At 41.6% G+C, this 18,021-nt stretch overlaps 1 protein-coding gene across 1 annotated transcript; it reads left to right on the top strand.

Annotated features, from left to right (window-relative positions):
* Positions 1-851: 851 nt before the first annotated feature.
* Positions 852-14,770, top strand: calm1b (calmodulin 1b). Its single transcript, XM_088285421.1, has 6 exons — positions 852-989; positions 7,091-7,121; positions 7,751-7,894; positions 12,598-12,704; positions 13,012-13,147; positions 13,627-14,770. Exons 1-6 carry the CDS (start codon positions 987-989, stop codon positions 13,653-13,655), a joined length of 450 nt encoding a protein of 149 aa, XP_088141547.1. The 5' UTR covers positions 852-986; the 3' UTR covers positions 13,656-14,770.
* The last annotated feature ends 3,251 nt before the right edge of the window (positions 14,771-18,021 follow it).

Here is an 18,021-nt window from a genome sequence, read left to right as displayed (position 1 = left end):
AACTTTTCTAAATTTATGTTTATTATATTCCCATCAAACGCCGCTGCCTGGTGCAATGCAGGTCCCGTGTGGCCAATGAGAGGAGCCGATACATGGAGTATAATATTGCGGGTCTGAAGTAGCCAATCAGCGGCGACTTCACAATGCCCGGTACCGCAAATTCTCCAGCATCAACCATAGCACTTCCTATGCTGGCGGGATCCTTGCGCGGGAGCAAACTAGTGCTTGGGAACTAACTAGTTCTTGTGTCTTCAATTAATAAAACAAAAAAACCTCTTAAAATATAAATTTTTTTATTGGAATAAAGATACACATTGACAACGAATTGCAAATTTATTTTTTTTGCATACAATATTCGTTTCATATACATTTTACATTTTATGGAAATTAAAGTATTTTATCAGTCTTTTTTAATCTATTAAAAAAGAAAATTACAAGCTTTTTTTAAAAAAAACGATGTGCATTGTAACTGAACTTATTTTCTGTTTTTTGAATTTCAACAAAAGTAGAACCATTTTATGATTATTCACCTTTATCATAATAAAAAGAGTGAATATATAATAATAGCAATAATAATAATAATATTAATTATTATTATTATTTATTATTATTATTATAAATATAAAAAAAATTGGCCTCTTGGCTTTCAGTGGCCAAGTTAACCATATAATTGGTAATATAAATAAATAAATAACACATATTATATACATTATTAGTTGTGCAAAAAGATCATTTGCATCGAGCATCACATTAAAGATGATTTGCATAGAGCGAGCCGCAAACGGCATTGATGTGGAATCAGGAAGTGAGTGATCAGCGCCCATGTTGGCGGAGTGATACGCAAAGCACCCCCTCACCCCCCTCTGCCCGCCCCCTTTCTGGCCGCGGCAATATACACGCGTTCTGCCGCCAGTGGAGCTCCATCTAAGGGACGAGCACATTCCTAGTCTGCCTCCACACACCGACAAGCACACAATCCATCCGACATGGTATGTATACTCATTCATTCTTTTTGTTGCGTGGGAAAAATTGCATTGAAGACATTCTGGAGGTAAAATGTATAAAAACATCTGAATATATGTATTTTAGTGCCATCATATAATCGTGAGCTAACGCCCGCAAAAACGCGTTTGTGTGCGCCCGGTTATTAATTTCACAACCGCATAAAGGACGTTTTCAGTTTCATTACTGGTACATTCAGATGTGAATGTATCGATCGAATGAAATTAGAACCGCCTTTTCCTCATAACTGCGCAATTCTAAAGGGCAAATTATCCGCTAGATGGAGGAAAGCTTGCTATTATTCCCCTGCAGCATCGTGCGCTTCATATTACACATTTGTACAGGCGTAATAACTTGATTGAGTTATTACGTTAATATTCTGCAGCCATAAGTACATCGAGTCCCATTCTCCAATCCGCCTGCAGAGCGCAGGCGTGCAGGGACGCCTACCTTACCGCTATTCGAAGCACACGCTGACATTATTCTCTTTTAGGACATACAGGAAGTGTGGGAGATGGCCCTCTTTTTTGGATTCCGTGGAACTTTGCCCACGGAGTCTTCTTTTTCTCCGGGTTCTATTTTTTCTCCTCGAGGCCTAACCATGCCATGCCAGGCCATGATGGGGAAATGGCACTGCTGTAATTAATGGATGCAATAATATGCATGACAGTGGTATATCTGCATTGCAGCCTGTTGCAGTCTTTTATGGGTTTGTTTTTTCCGTGATTTACATGAATGACTACATTTTAATCGATTACATTATCCAAGATGCTATTTTTGTTAGTGTCAAAGCAACACTGCTGAGAAACATGAATCTTCACTTCCTCTGTTTCTTTTGTATTACTTTGATGTCTTTTATGTGACTTTGTAGCATGAAACAACACCTAAGCGTTGTAAAAGTTGACAGAAGCGCAGCTAACATCTGCAGCTAATGGGAAGGACGCCCTTAGATGGTTAGGTCACACTGGAAAAGTCTACAAGATAGGCCTTTTAAGGCAAGCAACCGCGTTTGGTGACTTAAAACGTAAATCAAAATGGACGCTTTGCTATAGGGGATGGGAATCATGGGATTGCTCTAACTCTATCAACAAAGACTGATAAGTATATGATTATGGTGTACTGTAAATGACAATGCGTGATTACTAAAGTAGAAATTAAAAAAAAAAGTTTAGAATGTAGAACTATAGTTTCCTGTGGTTATTCAATTGCTTGATGGTGCATTAATGGACCCGAGGGACTTAAGACGTCCCTCTGCTGGAGCGATCACATGTCCTATTTATGGTATTGGGCTGTGATGCAGCTTCCCGTAGCATTGCAGCACAGTCACTAGCGTGTGGATTATTATTGCAATTGCCTGCTTCCCTTGAAAAGTTTAAGCCCCTTGTCTGCATCAGTACGTCCACTGAAGTGTAAACAGCCCCCCCACCGGCTGCGGTGCAAGTATTGACCACACTGAGGCCTGATCTCATTTCTGCTCCGCTCTTGTTTCCCGATGCATGTTTTGCAACCCGAAGGACATCTGATCTACGCCAATGAATAATTTACGCGCTTGGCGGCCAACACCTTGCCATGTCCCGTGTTCGTTCCCAGTTACTTGGCGTGAGTGGTGCGGAGGAGTACCCGGCCACCGGGGCCATATGGTGGACCAGCCTTGTCCGCAGGGTGTAGGGAAAGCTGGTGTTGTTTACACCCGTCCTCTCTCCTCCTCCCGCCCTCTCCACTCAGCCCATAAGGCCTTGCTGTTTTTTGTCGAGCACTCTGTTGAGCCCCATCGCTTCCTTACAAAGAGCGTGTGTGTGGGTCACGCTGAGCTGGTGTCAGAATGAATGGCGCGTGTGTATGTGTGTCACGCCCATCTGCCAGAGTGACAGCTGGTTTTGCACCTTTCAGTTGGTGAATAATGACTCCATCCGACACATAAGCGTTGTTAAATGATTCATTTATACCGTTTGACCTAACCATGTGAACCCTGTGCGATCATATGAGAGTGCAAGTGGGAAACATGAGTGGCTCCCCTGGCCCAGTGAACTACCTCTAGCCTGCTGCAGTCCTCTTTGGACCGCAATGCTGTGGGTCTGCTTTGCTCAGGCAACAGTGGGTGTGGCTGACCCACTCATGCCAGCCAGCAAAGCACCCCCACCCACGCCTTCAGTCACCAAGCGCGCAAACTGCAATCTGTCGGTCGATTGTGATTCACAGGGAGTTTCCTCCAAGCAGTATGTGAAGAGGAAAAAGAGGCGGAAATAACCCAAAATGGAGGTTTGGCTGTGAGTTGACCAGTCAGAGAGAAAAAACAAAGAGAAACGGAAGGGATGGGTTGGTGATAGACCTGGTGGCTGCAGCACTTCTGAAGACCTGACAGCTTGGGCCGAATCCAAGGGAGGAGATCATAGCAGTGACTCACCAAACCCTGCACCCAGTCCACTCGGGGAGACGCAGCAGTAGCAGCAATGCATCATGACAACGAGGTTGCACTGGATGCAGTGAGAGGTGGAAAATGGCGTCAAAAATGTGGTCAGACTTTCATCCTACTGGTTATGGGCATGTATTTCAGTTATTTTTTTTATAGACAGATTTTTACAGTTGTGCGACAATTAATTGTAAAATGCTCACACATGACAACGGTTTCATGACGTGAAAGTTTGACTCTGGAATAGATGACTTTATTTTCCATTTGGATAAATGAGTTCATTAATACAAATAACAGGTCAACCAGTGTTTGTGTTGTGTTCCACTGTAATACTAAGTGCGCTTTATTAATAATGCAGTGCGGAATTACCACAAGAGGGTGATTAAAAAACAAAGACGTGGCAAAAATGCGAAAACATTGAATGTTAATCAAGCTGGATGACATCAGCTGTTGTGTTTTGCCTCTTGACATTTCCTTTTTGTATCACAGAATAGAAGCGGGAAGGAAGTAGAAAAGGAAGCTGTGTTGTTTGCCAGAGAGGTTATTGAATCATGTCCGCTAATCTTATGAGGGCTGCTGAGGTTATTCACAATCCCTGACTGGCTCCATCAATTCATCCGCTGTTTGTTACTCATATCATGAGGGAAGGCATTTTGTTATTCGCATGGCCCAGTTAAAAGGTCAACTTGTGATGTTGCATTCAGAGTGCGTCCAATTTAACTGAACCTAGCCATTCTGTGATTGCTGAGAGGATTTTTTTCTTTCTTATTATGGCACCAATGTTTTTTGTCATTTATCATTGTCATGACACGAAAATCAAAATGGTTGATCATTAACTTTTATTTTGGGCTTCTTCTATAAGAAGGTCAGAGGTGACATCCTGGGCAGGAGTGAAATGATGTAACAATGATGTCACAACATTCCGTAGCTATCTTTCTGTTTGCAGCTAGATAGTGGGAGCTGCACACACCTCTCACCACACATTGTGGTTGCAAAAACAAGTTGCTGTAGACGAGTCCATTCGTAATAAGATGACAAGTCTCACAATAGCAAATCAGTGGAATTTGGCCTATCTGGTGAGCTGTGGAGTAAAAAAAAAATTCAATGTTATTGCGGAGTTGTGCACCTAAAAGCAGCGAGGAGGGGTGTACTGAAGAAAATTAACAAAAACAAACAGCAATACCATGGAGGAAAAAAACTAAACCAAACAAAACAAAACAAAAGCACCGACAGTCTCGAAAACTCAAAAGAAACAACACAGCACAAAGAGAACTAAAACAAAGTGAGAGCTACAACAAGCCAACAAAGACTGACAGAAACCAGGAAGCTCAATAGAAGCAAACTGACGAGATAGCGAGGAACACCTGGACAAGGCACAAAGGTTGGAGGGAGCTGATTGGTTGGACAAGAACAAGGCGGAAACAAAACCTAACAAGGAAGACCAAAAAAAAAAAAAAAAAAAGCATGTGAGGATTTATTTATTTATTTTCAAATTGATCCCCGGTGCAATTCACGATGAGCATTTTGACTATTTGGGAAAATTAAGAAATGCTGCCCGGGTGTAGTTTGCATTGCTGAAGTCAAGTTGTTGTCCTAAAACACCAAATTAGTTGTGATTGAAACAAGCACGCCTCTTTGCAAACTAATGCACCTCATTTTGCCTCAATTATTTTAGGATGCAACTGACCAAGGATCAGTTTGACACAATTCATGATCAAATAAGCATTTTGATGCGTTTCCCCAACATTAAACTTTTCAATTCTTGTCAGATCTGCTACAGTATCTCACTAAAGCCATGCACTCGTCTAATGAAACACATCCTTCTAATTTACCGACCAGACTCACAAAAATAGCTCCAAACTTTGATTGTTTTTCCACATCTCTGGGATTCAATGGTGACCTCAATGTTGCGTCTGTATCCGGAGCTAATTTGCAGGTATACTCATTTAAGTGCACCAAACTGTTGTGGGAATTGGCTTGGAGGCAGAACTGGCAACTGTGACTAATTCACAAGAGCCATGGGAATGGAAAGTTTTGGTGTCAAGGAAGATTGCCAGCCAGAGGTGTGTGTGTGTGTGTGTGGCATAATTGTTTGTATGTTGTTCCTTAGTCGCCGGCAAACAACAATGACTATGTTTACATGCAGTCAATGAAACTTTTAAAACCCAAATATAGGCTGCCTTCGGTTTTTTAAAAGCCATGTAAAATGATCAGAATAACCCAAATATGCCCTTATTAAAGTTTTTAAAATTTCGACCATCTTGCGTGGTATTCCAATCGCACGGGACAGTTTGCGCATGATCAATTACAAGGGATCTTGATCTTTGTAGTACCGGAAGTAAAGCTGCTTGAAAAAATATGAATCTGATTATTTTAGTAATAATTGAAATCACGATTACTGTAGTTTCCGGACTATAAGGCGCATAATGATTTTTGTACTGTGAATGCACATAAACGTACATAAACAGAATGTTAAAACGGTGCCTTCTAACACGGCAACAACTTGGCTAATTAAAACAGAATAGACCCAAGAGAAAAAAAAAAACGAGATTTGTCTAGCGTGTTTTCTGAACTAGAGAGCGTCCCTACCAGTGAATGAAAAATCCACAAAAAAAGCCGTACCCGTATATTCGCAGCATGGTTCGAAATCTAGGAAAAAAGTAGCGGCTTATAGTCCGGAAAATACGGTTTTCAAACGATTACTTTTTGAATACAAAACAAAAAAAATGTTGAAATGGAAACAATATCAAGTAAAAATAAAATTTATTGGATCTTAAAATTAAAAGAAAAGTTGCAAATGTATAAATTCGAGTAGGGTTACCCATATAAACAAACATTTTGCTTGCTATACATTTCAATTGCCTTGGAATTGTTGTAAAATCTAAATAAACACGCCCAAATTTTGAACTCAAGTATACTCAGTATTGTATTAGACATTGTAAAATGAGTACTATTTTAATAATACTTTATATAATAATATATACTGTATTAGTTTTTTTTTTTCAATTATGCCAGTTATTCCAAATGACTCTGAAATCTGAATTTTGAGCTTATCCCTAATATCGACTTCATGTAAATGTAGTCAAAGTCAGTCCCGTGTATCAATAACAGCAATTTATTTTCTTAAGCAGTGGGTTTTTATGCTCGCAGACAAACCTGACAACCTAAGACGACACTACCACAGATGCACACATTACGTAATGGCTTTCGGCATCCGCCAAATGTGTGCGATCACGTTCACAGCACTCCAAGTGTGACCAGGAAACGAGATGGACTCATAAAGTCATGAAAGCGTGATACGGATCGAATCAATTTAGCGCAGACCGATCATGTGTTGTATCCAAAAAATCATTTGGACTGGAAGGGAAACAACACAATAGAACATACATTCTGAACTGGCACTCATGGATAAAGCAATGAGAGCTTGTTAATTCGGGAGTATTGTTACTGGTAAATGTTGGCACTACCCCGCGAGCGCATGCCGTTTCAGTCTCCAGCACAGAGGCCAACAGAGCCCAGAACACAGACGCCAGTGTTAAAACGTGTGGTGGTGGGTGGCGATGGATAATGTGGAATGTGATGACCAGTACATCTGGGATTTTGGAAAATGTGCGTGCTGAGTAACTTGTTTGTTTGCCACCCCCGCTCACCCCTCCCCTTCCTTTCCTCCATCCACAGGCCGACCAACTAACAGAGGAGCAGATTGCAGGTATGAACGGCCCCGCTGCAATTTAGTCAATGAGGCTTTTCTTTCTCTCGCACCCCTTTACGTAACGTGGCTCCGTTATCACGGCATACAATAAAAAAGGAGCAATGAAGGACTTTGCGCTACCTTGGAAAAGCTTTTGCTTTGCAAAATGAAAGGGATTTAGTTGATGGAAAGAAACTGGAGTACCTGGAGATAAAAAAAAAACAAAAAAACGGGCAAGCGCGGGGAAAAGATGCAATGTTCAAAAAGAAAGGCCTGAGTCTAGATTTGAACTACCGACCTGAATCCCTTTTTTTTTTTCCTAGTCTACAACTTGTTTCATTCACAACAATATACGCTTGGATTCTGAATACTGATGCTGCCGTTTATTTCCCCCCCCCCATCAAACCCACTCTGCGGCTAATTAGCTTTTGCTAAAGCTCCAAGGTTAATCCTCAGTCCTCTGCGGTTTATATTCATTGAATCGCCAACGGTTTAAGAAGCCTGTCATTTAATTTACCCTTCATGCACTCATGTCTTTTAATTAAAAATGAGCTAGTTATTTCTCGACAAATCCGTATTTGTTTTTGACTTTTTTTTTTTTTAGTAGGCGGGTGTCTAACGTTAATCGTCTGTCTGTCCTCTGCCAGAGTTCAAGGAGGCTTTCTCCTTATTCGACAAGGATGGCGACGGCACCATCACCACCAAAGAACTTGGCACTGTCATGAGGTCGCTGGGACAGAACCCAACAGAAGCCGAGCTGCAGGACATGATCAATGAGGTGGACGCTGACGGTCAGTAGGCCTTTTTCTGTCGTTTTTTTTTTTTTTTAATGCTAAGGCATCAACTACCAACTGTCTTTAGCTAACTGTGTGGCCAGCATGACTTTCTGACATCACGTCCGTCTGTCTGCAGTTTCGTCACATTCTGCTCCAAACCTGTCATTTGCTGTGCTGAAAGTCATTCAAATGGAAAAAAAAAAAAAATTACGCCCGCATTATTATTATTATTATTATTGACTCATTCACTGCCATTGACGGGAAAAGAAGCCAAAAAAAGTGCATTCATTTTACCTGTGCTGGTAGTGAATGATTAATATGGTGTTTGTGGTATATTAATTAAGCATTTTTAATCCATTTGAGGGGGGGGGGCATTTTGCTCAGAAGTGGGGCTTTGGCTAACCTGTTTTCTGAGTTTGATCATGTGACGTTCGCAACTTCGGCCGCGAGCAACTGTGATGTCATTTTTAGTCGGCGGCAAGTGGCGAAATGACTCGCATAGAAAAAATTGTAAAAAATTCTTAACGTGCCTTTTAAGGTGCAGCAAAGCAAGTCAACTCTGTGCGCAAAGCACGTAAAAGAAAAGGTGACCAAAGTGCACGTTGCAAGAATCATAAATGCAAACGACAAAGTGCAGAGAGTCTAAAGGTGTAACCTCCGCTGACTTTTCTTCCCTCATTTGTCACGACTGAATGGCAAGATACACTTGCGGATGTTAGCTGTCATTGTTGTGCGGTTCTCAAGAGAATTCAGCAGCCTTTGATGCGAATCAATAGACTGCACTTAACTCATTCACTGCCATTGACGGATATAGACGTCAAAAACTGCATTCTTTTCACCTGGCCTGCTAGTGAATGAGTTAAAACGGATAGAAAATTGGCCGACTTCAAAACGCGTCACGCTAAATTCCTTTGAACCATCGGACACATTTATGAAAGTCATTGATCAGTGATATGTTTATTTAATCGGACATTAAATGCTTTGGGTGCGGAGCAAAGCAAAACTAAATTGTAACGGTAATTCAAGGGCAGACAAACGACCCAACTAAGCCTCAGCACATGAAACACAATAAAGTTAGCTGCAGCTTACCGCTTCTTATTGAACAATACAAGCATGCTTAGTGAAAGTCACCCCAGCTAATATAATTAATCAAATTATTGTCGACGTGCTAATGTCTCTAACCGGGGTAAACTCATTCATTCAAACGTATTTTTCATGTGTGCGAGTTATCGCACGTACACTCATCGCAAATTGCTGGAAAATACTCCATTGTACGTCTCGCACGAGTTTCTGACAGGTTCTCGTGAGAACTCACTGACCTCAGCCGCGCTTTGTCAGCTTATAGGATTTCGTAAATGGGACCACATCGATAAGGGGGAATCAATTGCGCCGCAAGTTGGCCGCTCAGCTACCACAGAGTCCTCTCACCATTCTCCGTGCCCACCCCCACTCTTTTGCTTCCACCAAAGAGCAGCAAGCAAGCATTTCCGAACACACACACACGCATCACTAACATCCCCGCTTTCTGCCTCTGCCTCCCTGGGCTGATGCAATCTAGGTCAGACAGCAATGAAGCTAGTAATGGAAAATAAAAGTGGTTACATAAGGCCTCTCTTCACTTTGCACAACCAGTACCCACATCAGCAGCCGTGAGATGGAAGCTGGCCCATTGAAAATCACCTTTATTTTGCGGCACATTCAACCGAATTCGGGAGAGGGTCAGACGAAAATACGGTGTTCCCTCGCTACTTCGTGGTTCGGTTATCGCGGATTCACCCTTAAAATCAGACCGGACAAAAAAATGTCGATTTTTACTTCTGAGGGTGTTGGGATGGATTCGTTTTTCCCAAAAACCAAGACTATGAACGTACGGGTCGTGCAGTACTCTCTCTGAGAATGTGTGTATTCCGAAAGGCAACGTGCGCTCCCCTCTCAATAATTTCGGAAACTCATAACATTATCAAAATTCTGAACCGGAGCCCAAAACAGAAATTTTGAGCAGAGCACTTACCTTAACTGGAATCCCACATTGCATTGTAGCCTGGTAGATTAATGTTTTGCAAAGCGAAAGGTGGTTGCCATGACTACTTCCGGTGGAAGAAGACGGCGAAGTACTAGTCGTACTTGAACGTAGTCATTAGCCAACGTATCGTCGTCCTCGCTTGCTGCCGGGGTGAAGAACATGCTCCGTTCACGTTCATTTCGAAACAGCCTGAAACTATTTATTCCTCGCTTTGCTTAATAAAAGTTCATTTTATTAAGTGTCGCAAGTGTTTAGGGTGGGAAACGTGGCGGATTAAAATGAAGCACTACTCGGAACGTGTTACCCACAAAAAGTGAGGAGATTTCCGTTTTTAGTACACACGCAGTGATGGGATTTAATCAACTTCTCCGGCAGTCAAACGTTAAAGACCTGCCTTGAAAATAGTGTTCTTTGATGGTGGCGTCATAAAAGCAAGCACTCCTTATGACTCTTCCTCAAAGGGCTTCATGAAAGGTTTCAGGATGCAGAAGCAAAAACAATGAGCACAGAGAAGACTCAGCCTTCGATAGTTTGCGTCAGCGCGCCTCTTATGTGTAATCACACCATCTCCCACTCGGTTCACTCCTTACACTCTCCTCTTCGCATCTCCCTCATCTCCACCTCCCTCTCTGACGCCCACTACCCCCCCCCCCCTCCCTTAACGCTCATTTCTCCTTTGCTTCCCTCCCACCATGAGCCGTCGCTCTTCCTCGCAGTCTTCACGTCCTCCTTTGCGTCCATCTCGCCACTGCGGTGCTTTTGGGGAGCTCTTGCTCGAGGGCCGCCTGGATTCTCCCAACTCATCGTCCCCTCGCTTTTCCGAGCTCGCCGTCGCTCCCTTGTCGACGAGTGATGCTGCTGGCTCTCTTCCGTGTTAGATAACAGGTCCTTGGATTGTTACCCTCGGCCGCGAGATCACCATCTGCCCTATCACGTTACCGCATCCCTTTTTTGGTCCCCGCAATTCACACTCACATACGCACACGTCTAGATTCCCATCCGTGGCTCTCTTTATCTCAAGGCGTTCTCGGTCATTGTCTAATCTGCACAATCCCCTCGCCCGTCTGTCCCACCCGAGGGCTAATCCCTCTGGGTGCTTTGCCCTGAGTGTCCGCGACCTTTAACTGTAATTCCATCAGACCTTTTTAATTGAGTTTTTAATCATACTACATGCCTGCATTTAGTCCGAACATGTAAAAGCAACTTCTCAACAGAATCCAACCTCCTAGTGCAGGGATGGGCAAACTTCTAAAGAGCAGATGGATGCCGTGTTTTGGTAATTATTTTAATTAATTATAATTATTTTGATATTTCATTTAAAATGAAATACATATGTCTTTGAAAAACCACAGTATTTATAAATTAAAACATTAACAAGGTTTATTCATTAAAAAAAAAAATTTCAAGTCCGACGGGCCGGATTAAAACGTTTAACGGGCCGCGTGTGGCCCCCGGGCCGTAGTTTGCCCACGCCTGTCATAGTGGCTCCTCTCCCTGTTGCGGTTTATTGATTCTGCGCATGCACCTCCAGCACAGCATCCAAAATGAAAACTGACCAATAAGCCCGTATGCGCGCCGAAATAATTGGTGCAGCTTCATTTTTGCGCCAGGGCAAATTTAGTTTACCCTTTTAAGAAATTTGGCAGACTGGGTTTTCTTGCAGACCAAGGGTGATTTTTTTTTTTCTTGACACACTCCCGGAGCACCTAGTAATTTAGTGACAGAACGTATACCATTGGCCAGTAAGCAAGACGGCTGTGTTCACTCCCACATTGGCGCAAACAGCCCTTTTTACCTCATTCACTCTTCAAAATGGAACTTTGACGTCTTTATCCGTGGCAGTAAATGAGTTAACTGCAAAAATCATTTTAGTTCTAAAGTGTTCCCAAGTGTTTGTCAACACAAACCATAGTTGAAAAGGAACCTTTGTTTAAACTTGTTTCGCTGGCAAATGCATCCATTTGCTATACTACTTATCACATTCACAAGTCGGGAGGACATGTCGCCTATCCCAGCTGACTTCACGATAATGGCTGATTTCACCCAGGACCGTTTACAGACAGCTACATTCAATCAGAGAAACAAGCTTGATTTTTTTTGGACATATTTTGTACATCAAACTAGTCTATAAAGCATTTTACTCCTAAATGTATAAATTGTCTGAACCAGTCGTGGTCTGTGGCACTCGCTTCGAGAACCAATCCCACGTCCTCCATTTTGTCCTTCTCCCACATCCCTCCAGCTGGGTTTTCCTACCAGGAGACGCGAGCTTCTTGATTTATTCGGCCTTCCAGCTGTTGCCGCTCCGTCTACATTATGGATGAGTGGCTGTGGTCTCCCCCTAAACCAACCCCCACCCCCCTCCTGGAATCCTGCTGCGCTGTGTTAACATATGCAGCATCTTCGCAGGGCTTCCCTAAGGAAGACACAAAACAGTCCACAGTCACACCACAGAACGCACAAACACCCCGACCCCCACCCCTCCATAGCGGGCCGCTACCATTGCATTCGGAACAAAAGGTGTGACCAAAAATGATTTTTGAGGCGAGCTCACCACGAGAGCACTGCCGAAATTAATGCTTTCATTTTCGGTGCTTTTCATCAGCTTAATGTTGGGTGATGACATCTACTTAGCTTATGTTTGCTTTTATGTAATTGCCATTTGGATTAAACAGTGACTCATTGATCATTCCAGGTAATGGAACCATTGACTTCCCGGAGTTTTTGACCATGATGGCAAGGAAAATGAAGGACACGGACAGCGAGGAGGAGATCCGTGAGGCTTTCCGGGTATTTGATAAGGTAAATGCTGTGATTGGACTAATGAACCTTCATGAAGCACTTGTGATCATTTTTCACTCCTCTCGCTATCACCCTTGGTTTAATCTAGTGGACATTTTATACATTTCCATTGCACTAGTCTTTATCTTTTAACCGAGAGCACCATCTAGAGGAGTAAAAAAAAAAATATATAAGTGCTTCGTGAAGCTTCATTTTGCCCTCACTACTGTAAAAATACTCCCTTTAGACAGAAACTCCATTGATGAATAAATCAACAGGCAAATTATAGATACATTTTCACAAGTGCCGCCACAATGTTTGTGTCCAGGATGGAAACGGCTACATCAGCGCCGCAGAGCTCCGCCACGTCATGACGAACTTGGGCGAGAAGCTAACGGACGAGGAGGTGGATGAGATGATCAGAGAAGCAGATATCGACGGAGACGGCCAGGTCAACTACGAAGGTAAACCCAATTAGGGACCTTAAACCTATGTCAAGTAAATGTAGGTCATGAACATGAAACAATCAAATGAGAAATCTGTTTTCACGAAATGTGGGAGGGCGACACAAGCTTGGCACACTCGACAATGTCACTCATGGTTATTTGATGGAGGCAAAAAAAAATTGTCGCTCCCTCACTGTCACTCAAAAGACGCAGCGCTCTTCTTGGGTTTTTTTGGGGGGGTTTTTTTGTCCATTAGGCAAATTGCCCTACTTTCAACAATCTCCAAAGCTTTCATCCATGTATTTGCCTCCCTGTGTCCCCTTGCTAGCATTTAATATGGATGGGCATTGTCGCTGTTAGAAAAAAATGTGTTTGCACAAAATCAAGTTGATAAAAAAAAATAGATTTTATAGTCAAATGTAAGTGATAAATGATTTAACACATTTTGTTACCTCTGGGAAAAGCTAATAATCTGTTCTTCTCTTTTGTTTCGACAGAGTTTGTACAGATGATGACCGCAAAGTGAAGCTTGCCCACCCCATTCTGTCCCCTCTTAGAAGAAAAGAAAAAAAAATGGGAAAAAAAAATCCAAATGTTTTACTTACCTCTTGGAGAAAAAAAAAAAGTTCATTTATTCATACTGTTTCTGTATAGAAAATAATTGAATGTTGAAATACAATATCCTTCTGTCCACACAGGGAAAAAAAAAAAATAGACAAAAATATCTGCATGAAAAAGATGGTTAGTGATCCTTCCCCTCCCTCCTTCCCTCCTCCCGCCTTCCTCTGGAAATCAATTTAGCATCAGTACTGAATAACAAATAACATCCACCCTGTAATGACTACTTTCAGACTAAAGCAAAGAAGTTGGTGTCCAGTTCTATTTGCTCGTGGTAAATGTCCGGGCTGGTCATTTCCTCTCTCTCTTTTTCTGTTCTTTGTGCATGCAAGCTTGAGACCGGAGCACATACAAACACCCCCCCCCCCCCGTCTCCCCTCCCCCATACCTCCAAACCCCCACCCCGACCCTCCTCCGGGCTACCAGAGCGTGCTGATTCCACTACACACTGTCCTCTTGATGGTTTGGTACAGTTTTTTTGTATTTGGAGAGGAACCCTGTAATGTTAAGATGAGAGAATATTCCAGGTTCTGACTCATTAAGCATAAAGTGGAATGGGACTTAATTGTATGCTAGCTAAAATTGAGAAAAAAAAAAGTTAAAAAAAAGAAAACATTTTGGCATGTTCTTTTTTTTTTTTCGGTTATATGGATGACCATCTTAGTAGTTGTGTGTCCTGCCCTTTAAAAGGAGGAGGGAGGGGGGGACTTCAAGAGTCTTACGGTGAGCTTTCTTTCTTTGATTTTTTTTTTTTTTCATTCTTTCGCTGAGATGGAGTGTCTGTCCTGTTTTCTTTTGCAAGAGAGAATCACTGGCCTTCACTTTTTTTTCTCTTCTGTTTCTCGACTCGGACGGGCAGGCGGTGTGCTGCGTTCACGGCGCACGCTGTCGAGGAGCACGCCGCCGCTCTTCATCTGAGTTCAGTTTACATTCATTCCAAGTTGTACATGCTATAGTTTTTTTTCTGTTTGTTTTTGTTTTGTTTTGTTTTGTTTTTTTTTCAAATAAAAACCATGAACTTTATTATTGTCTTTTGTCATTCTTTTTTTCCAATCATTTATTTCTATGCTCGGTTGCAAAAATAGAAAAAGTAATCTGTATTTTTGTCCGCTAATGAGACTGATGTGTCAATAATAAACGATTGTAAGCATCTGCACGTGCACTGTCTTTGGGGCGGGGCTTGTGGCACGTCACGCCATGCTCTTAAAAAGGTGACTGAGAGAAAGGAGCGCACACACGCACACAACTATGACTCCACTCCAGCAAGAACTGGATGGTTGCTAGGCAACAGGAGCATGCTGTAACTGGGATGTCAGTTTTTTATTTTTTTTTTAAAGGCCGGTGGGAGTTGGAATAAAGCCTTTGTTATTGACTCCATGTTAGCTCGTCCTGGTAAGACAAAGACGGCACTGACACGCAGTGAAGGCGGGAAGGCGCTCGCTTTGCCCCCTAACGCCTTGCGATTTCAACATCTTAGAAATCGGCGAACTGCTCAGCTATATTTGGACCACACAGGCTCTCCTCCTACACACTAGTCTCATAACCATAGCGACTATTTATAGCACAAATTTGTACCCCTGCCAGTGGAGTACAGTTTTGTTTTCACCTTATATGAATACTGTACCGACTTATTCAAGTTGTTTTGTTTTGTTTTTATTATTAAGACGTCATTCAGTGAAAGGGTGTCTGACCTTATTGTCTGGATTTCAACGTACTAATTACCTATGCAGACATGCTTTAATCAAGTTGCAGGGAAGGTCAAAGTTCGTGAGGGCTACGCAAGTCAACGGCCCGCCACTCGATTACAAACAAGTAAAGTTACATCGTCAAAGCGTTTGATGCAGCCAGGAAACCGGCCAACCAATCCCATTAAAGGAGGCTTGCTTAAAACATGGAGGAGACGAAGAGACACCTGAGCACCCTGCCGGTTAAATTAAGAACATGAATATTTCAAGTGTAAATGAAGCAGCGCACTGCGGAGGCCGTAATGTGAGACGGACTGACCGAGTCCAGATATCATGTGTCACGCCCAACCACACCCACCTTGGAAAGAAGGAACACACTGACAAGACGTACGACAAAAAAAAAAAAAATAAGGATTACGTCCAGGATATCTGGTGCGGGTGTGCATGTAGATGCAAAAAGTGTGACATGCTTCGTAAAGTATTATTATTTGATTCATGCTGAGAGACAAACATTTGTACTATTAATTATAATATATAATAAATATAAATGCATATTATAATATTAATTTATGGGTCAAAAATGCATTCTTATTAGTTTTCTCATGCCTAACATAATTTAAAAAATTATAGACCTTTCCTGCAATATTAAAGTCTTAACCACATCTTTTGTCCAATTATTTGTTGTGCATTGTGTCTACATGGCAGCATCATTCAGCATTTGCATGCCACTTCTGAGATAATTGTTATTTGTGTTTCGGCTTTCCCTTCATAAGTTGTCATTTCCTTCTGTATTCCCCGTGCAGAGACACCCATCGTAATTAGGTTGCATGGATTCAGACATAATGTTCTTGCAGCCTCACTGCCTATTATGGGCCTTAGAGGGCCGTTTCCACTGTGTTGTGTTAATGTAACGCCCTCGATCACAATGCACACAGCAGCTATCGTCATCCAAACAAACAAGAGTGAAGTTCTAAATCAGCCGTGGTTTTTTTTTTTTTTTACACGTCAATCTTTCTGATTGTGTGTCTTTATTGTTGCTTTCCTCTGCGGGCTCCATCGGGAGCCATCTGCATTTTTGTTTCATTTCGATGGACTGCACACACTCCTCCGTTTTCTTCGTTCTCTAGTGTCCGTCATTGAGCATCGACGTCAGGCCTCATTCTATTTACCGAGAAGAATGGACTCATCCATCTTTGATTGTAAAAATATTACGGAGGTGTCACGACAACTGAGCCTTCCCAAACCTCATGCAATATTCAGAGGCAATGATATAAGATTACTACTAATGAAGAAAACAAAAATAGCATGCCATACAAACAGCTCTTTAATAACAACCTGCGCCCTTGTTCGGCTTTAGAAGAGCAGTCAGCTGGCGGTAACTAGAGGCCACAGAGAGAGCATGCACATCAACACCGCACCCTCGGTGTTATCTGTGTAAAAGCCACTGCAGGCAGCAGTCACACTCGATGGACACTTCATTAGGTACAACCTGCAAAATTTTAGGAGGTGCAGTACAGGCCCTATAAGACCAAATTTGATGGGTATACATTTAACACGATATGGTAAAAGTACTGTACTCGAGTATATAAGTATACATATAAGTGCACAAAAATCACATTCCACGTGGCGTGTTGTCCTTTAGAGGCTAGCCAGCACTAGCTGGACTTTTATGCAATCTATGCTTGTTCCCAGAGCTTCGCTAACGCGGTCATTCCGAAGCGTTTGAAAAAATTAACAAACCAGTTTTGACAACATAAGGAGTAAAGTAGTTTGTAACCACGGTTGTTATAGTTAAGGAAAACTAACAAATCAAATAAAAAAAAAAAAATTACAAAACATTATTGAGACCAAAATAAAAAACGAGAGTGATCTTAAAAACACTACTGACTGAAGCTACGGTTCATATTTAGAAAAAAAATAAAACTGATTAGAATTGATGATCGTAATGATTTTTCATTTTAATTTAGTATTACAGTTCGACGACACAGAAGAAACAAAGTCGAACCGTCATTTGAGAATTGCTGTACTTGACCAAATCTCCTTATTTTACAAAAAACTAAAACTAATACTAAAACTAATAAAACAAAACTAGCACAGATTAAACATGCTCTAAAAACTAAGCCAAATTAATGTCATTTTTTATAATTAAACGCAAAATGAAATATAAAATAAATATAAAATAAATAATTTAATATTTTTAATTATTTAATTATAAATTTAAATTATTTTTAAAAATATTTTTTTATTTTTTATTGTGCTACCTCGAACCTTATACGAGTAATATTTTATCGGACTGTTTTTATTTAATTCTCCATTTTTTTTGTACTTGAGTCATATTATTTAAAGTTGCACAATAGTTTTTGAAAAATAAATACTCAAGTAAAGCACAGATAACCCAAAATGACTTAAGTAGAATAATAAAGCATTTACAGTTTACGTTAGTCATATAGGTTGTTGTTCGCATTTCATCACAAAATGCATGTAAGCAACACTGCTGAGCCGAGGGATGAAAGCGAGGGTTCACTGGATGGCAATGACTTGCATCAGCATCAGCATATTCTCTAACGGGGTAACCCCCCCTGCACCCCT

The sequence above is a fragment of the Idiotropiscis lumnitzeri genome, chromosome 21 (assembly GCF_059441095.1).
Source record: "Idiotropiscis lumnitzeri isolate Australia: NSW breed Sydney's pygmy pipehorse chromosome 21, RoL_Ilum_1.0, whole genome shotgun sequence".
NCBI lineage: Eukaryota > Metazoa > Chordata > Actinopteri > Syngnathiformes > Syngnathidae > Idiotropiscis > Idiotropiscis lumnitzeri.
Note: the sequence above shows the minus strand (reverse complement) of the source record. Positions and strands in the feature narration are given on the sequence as shown.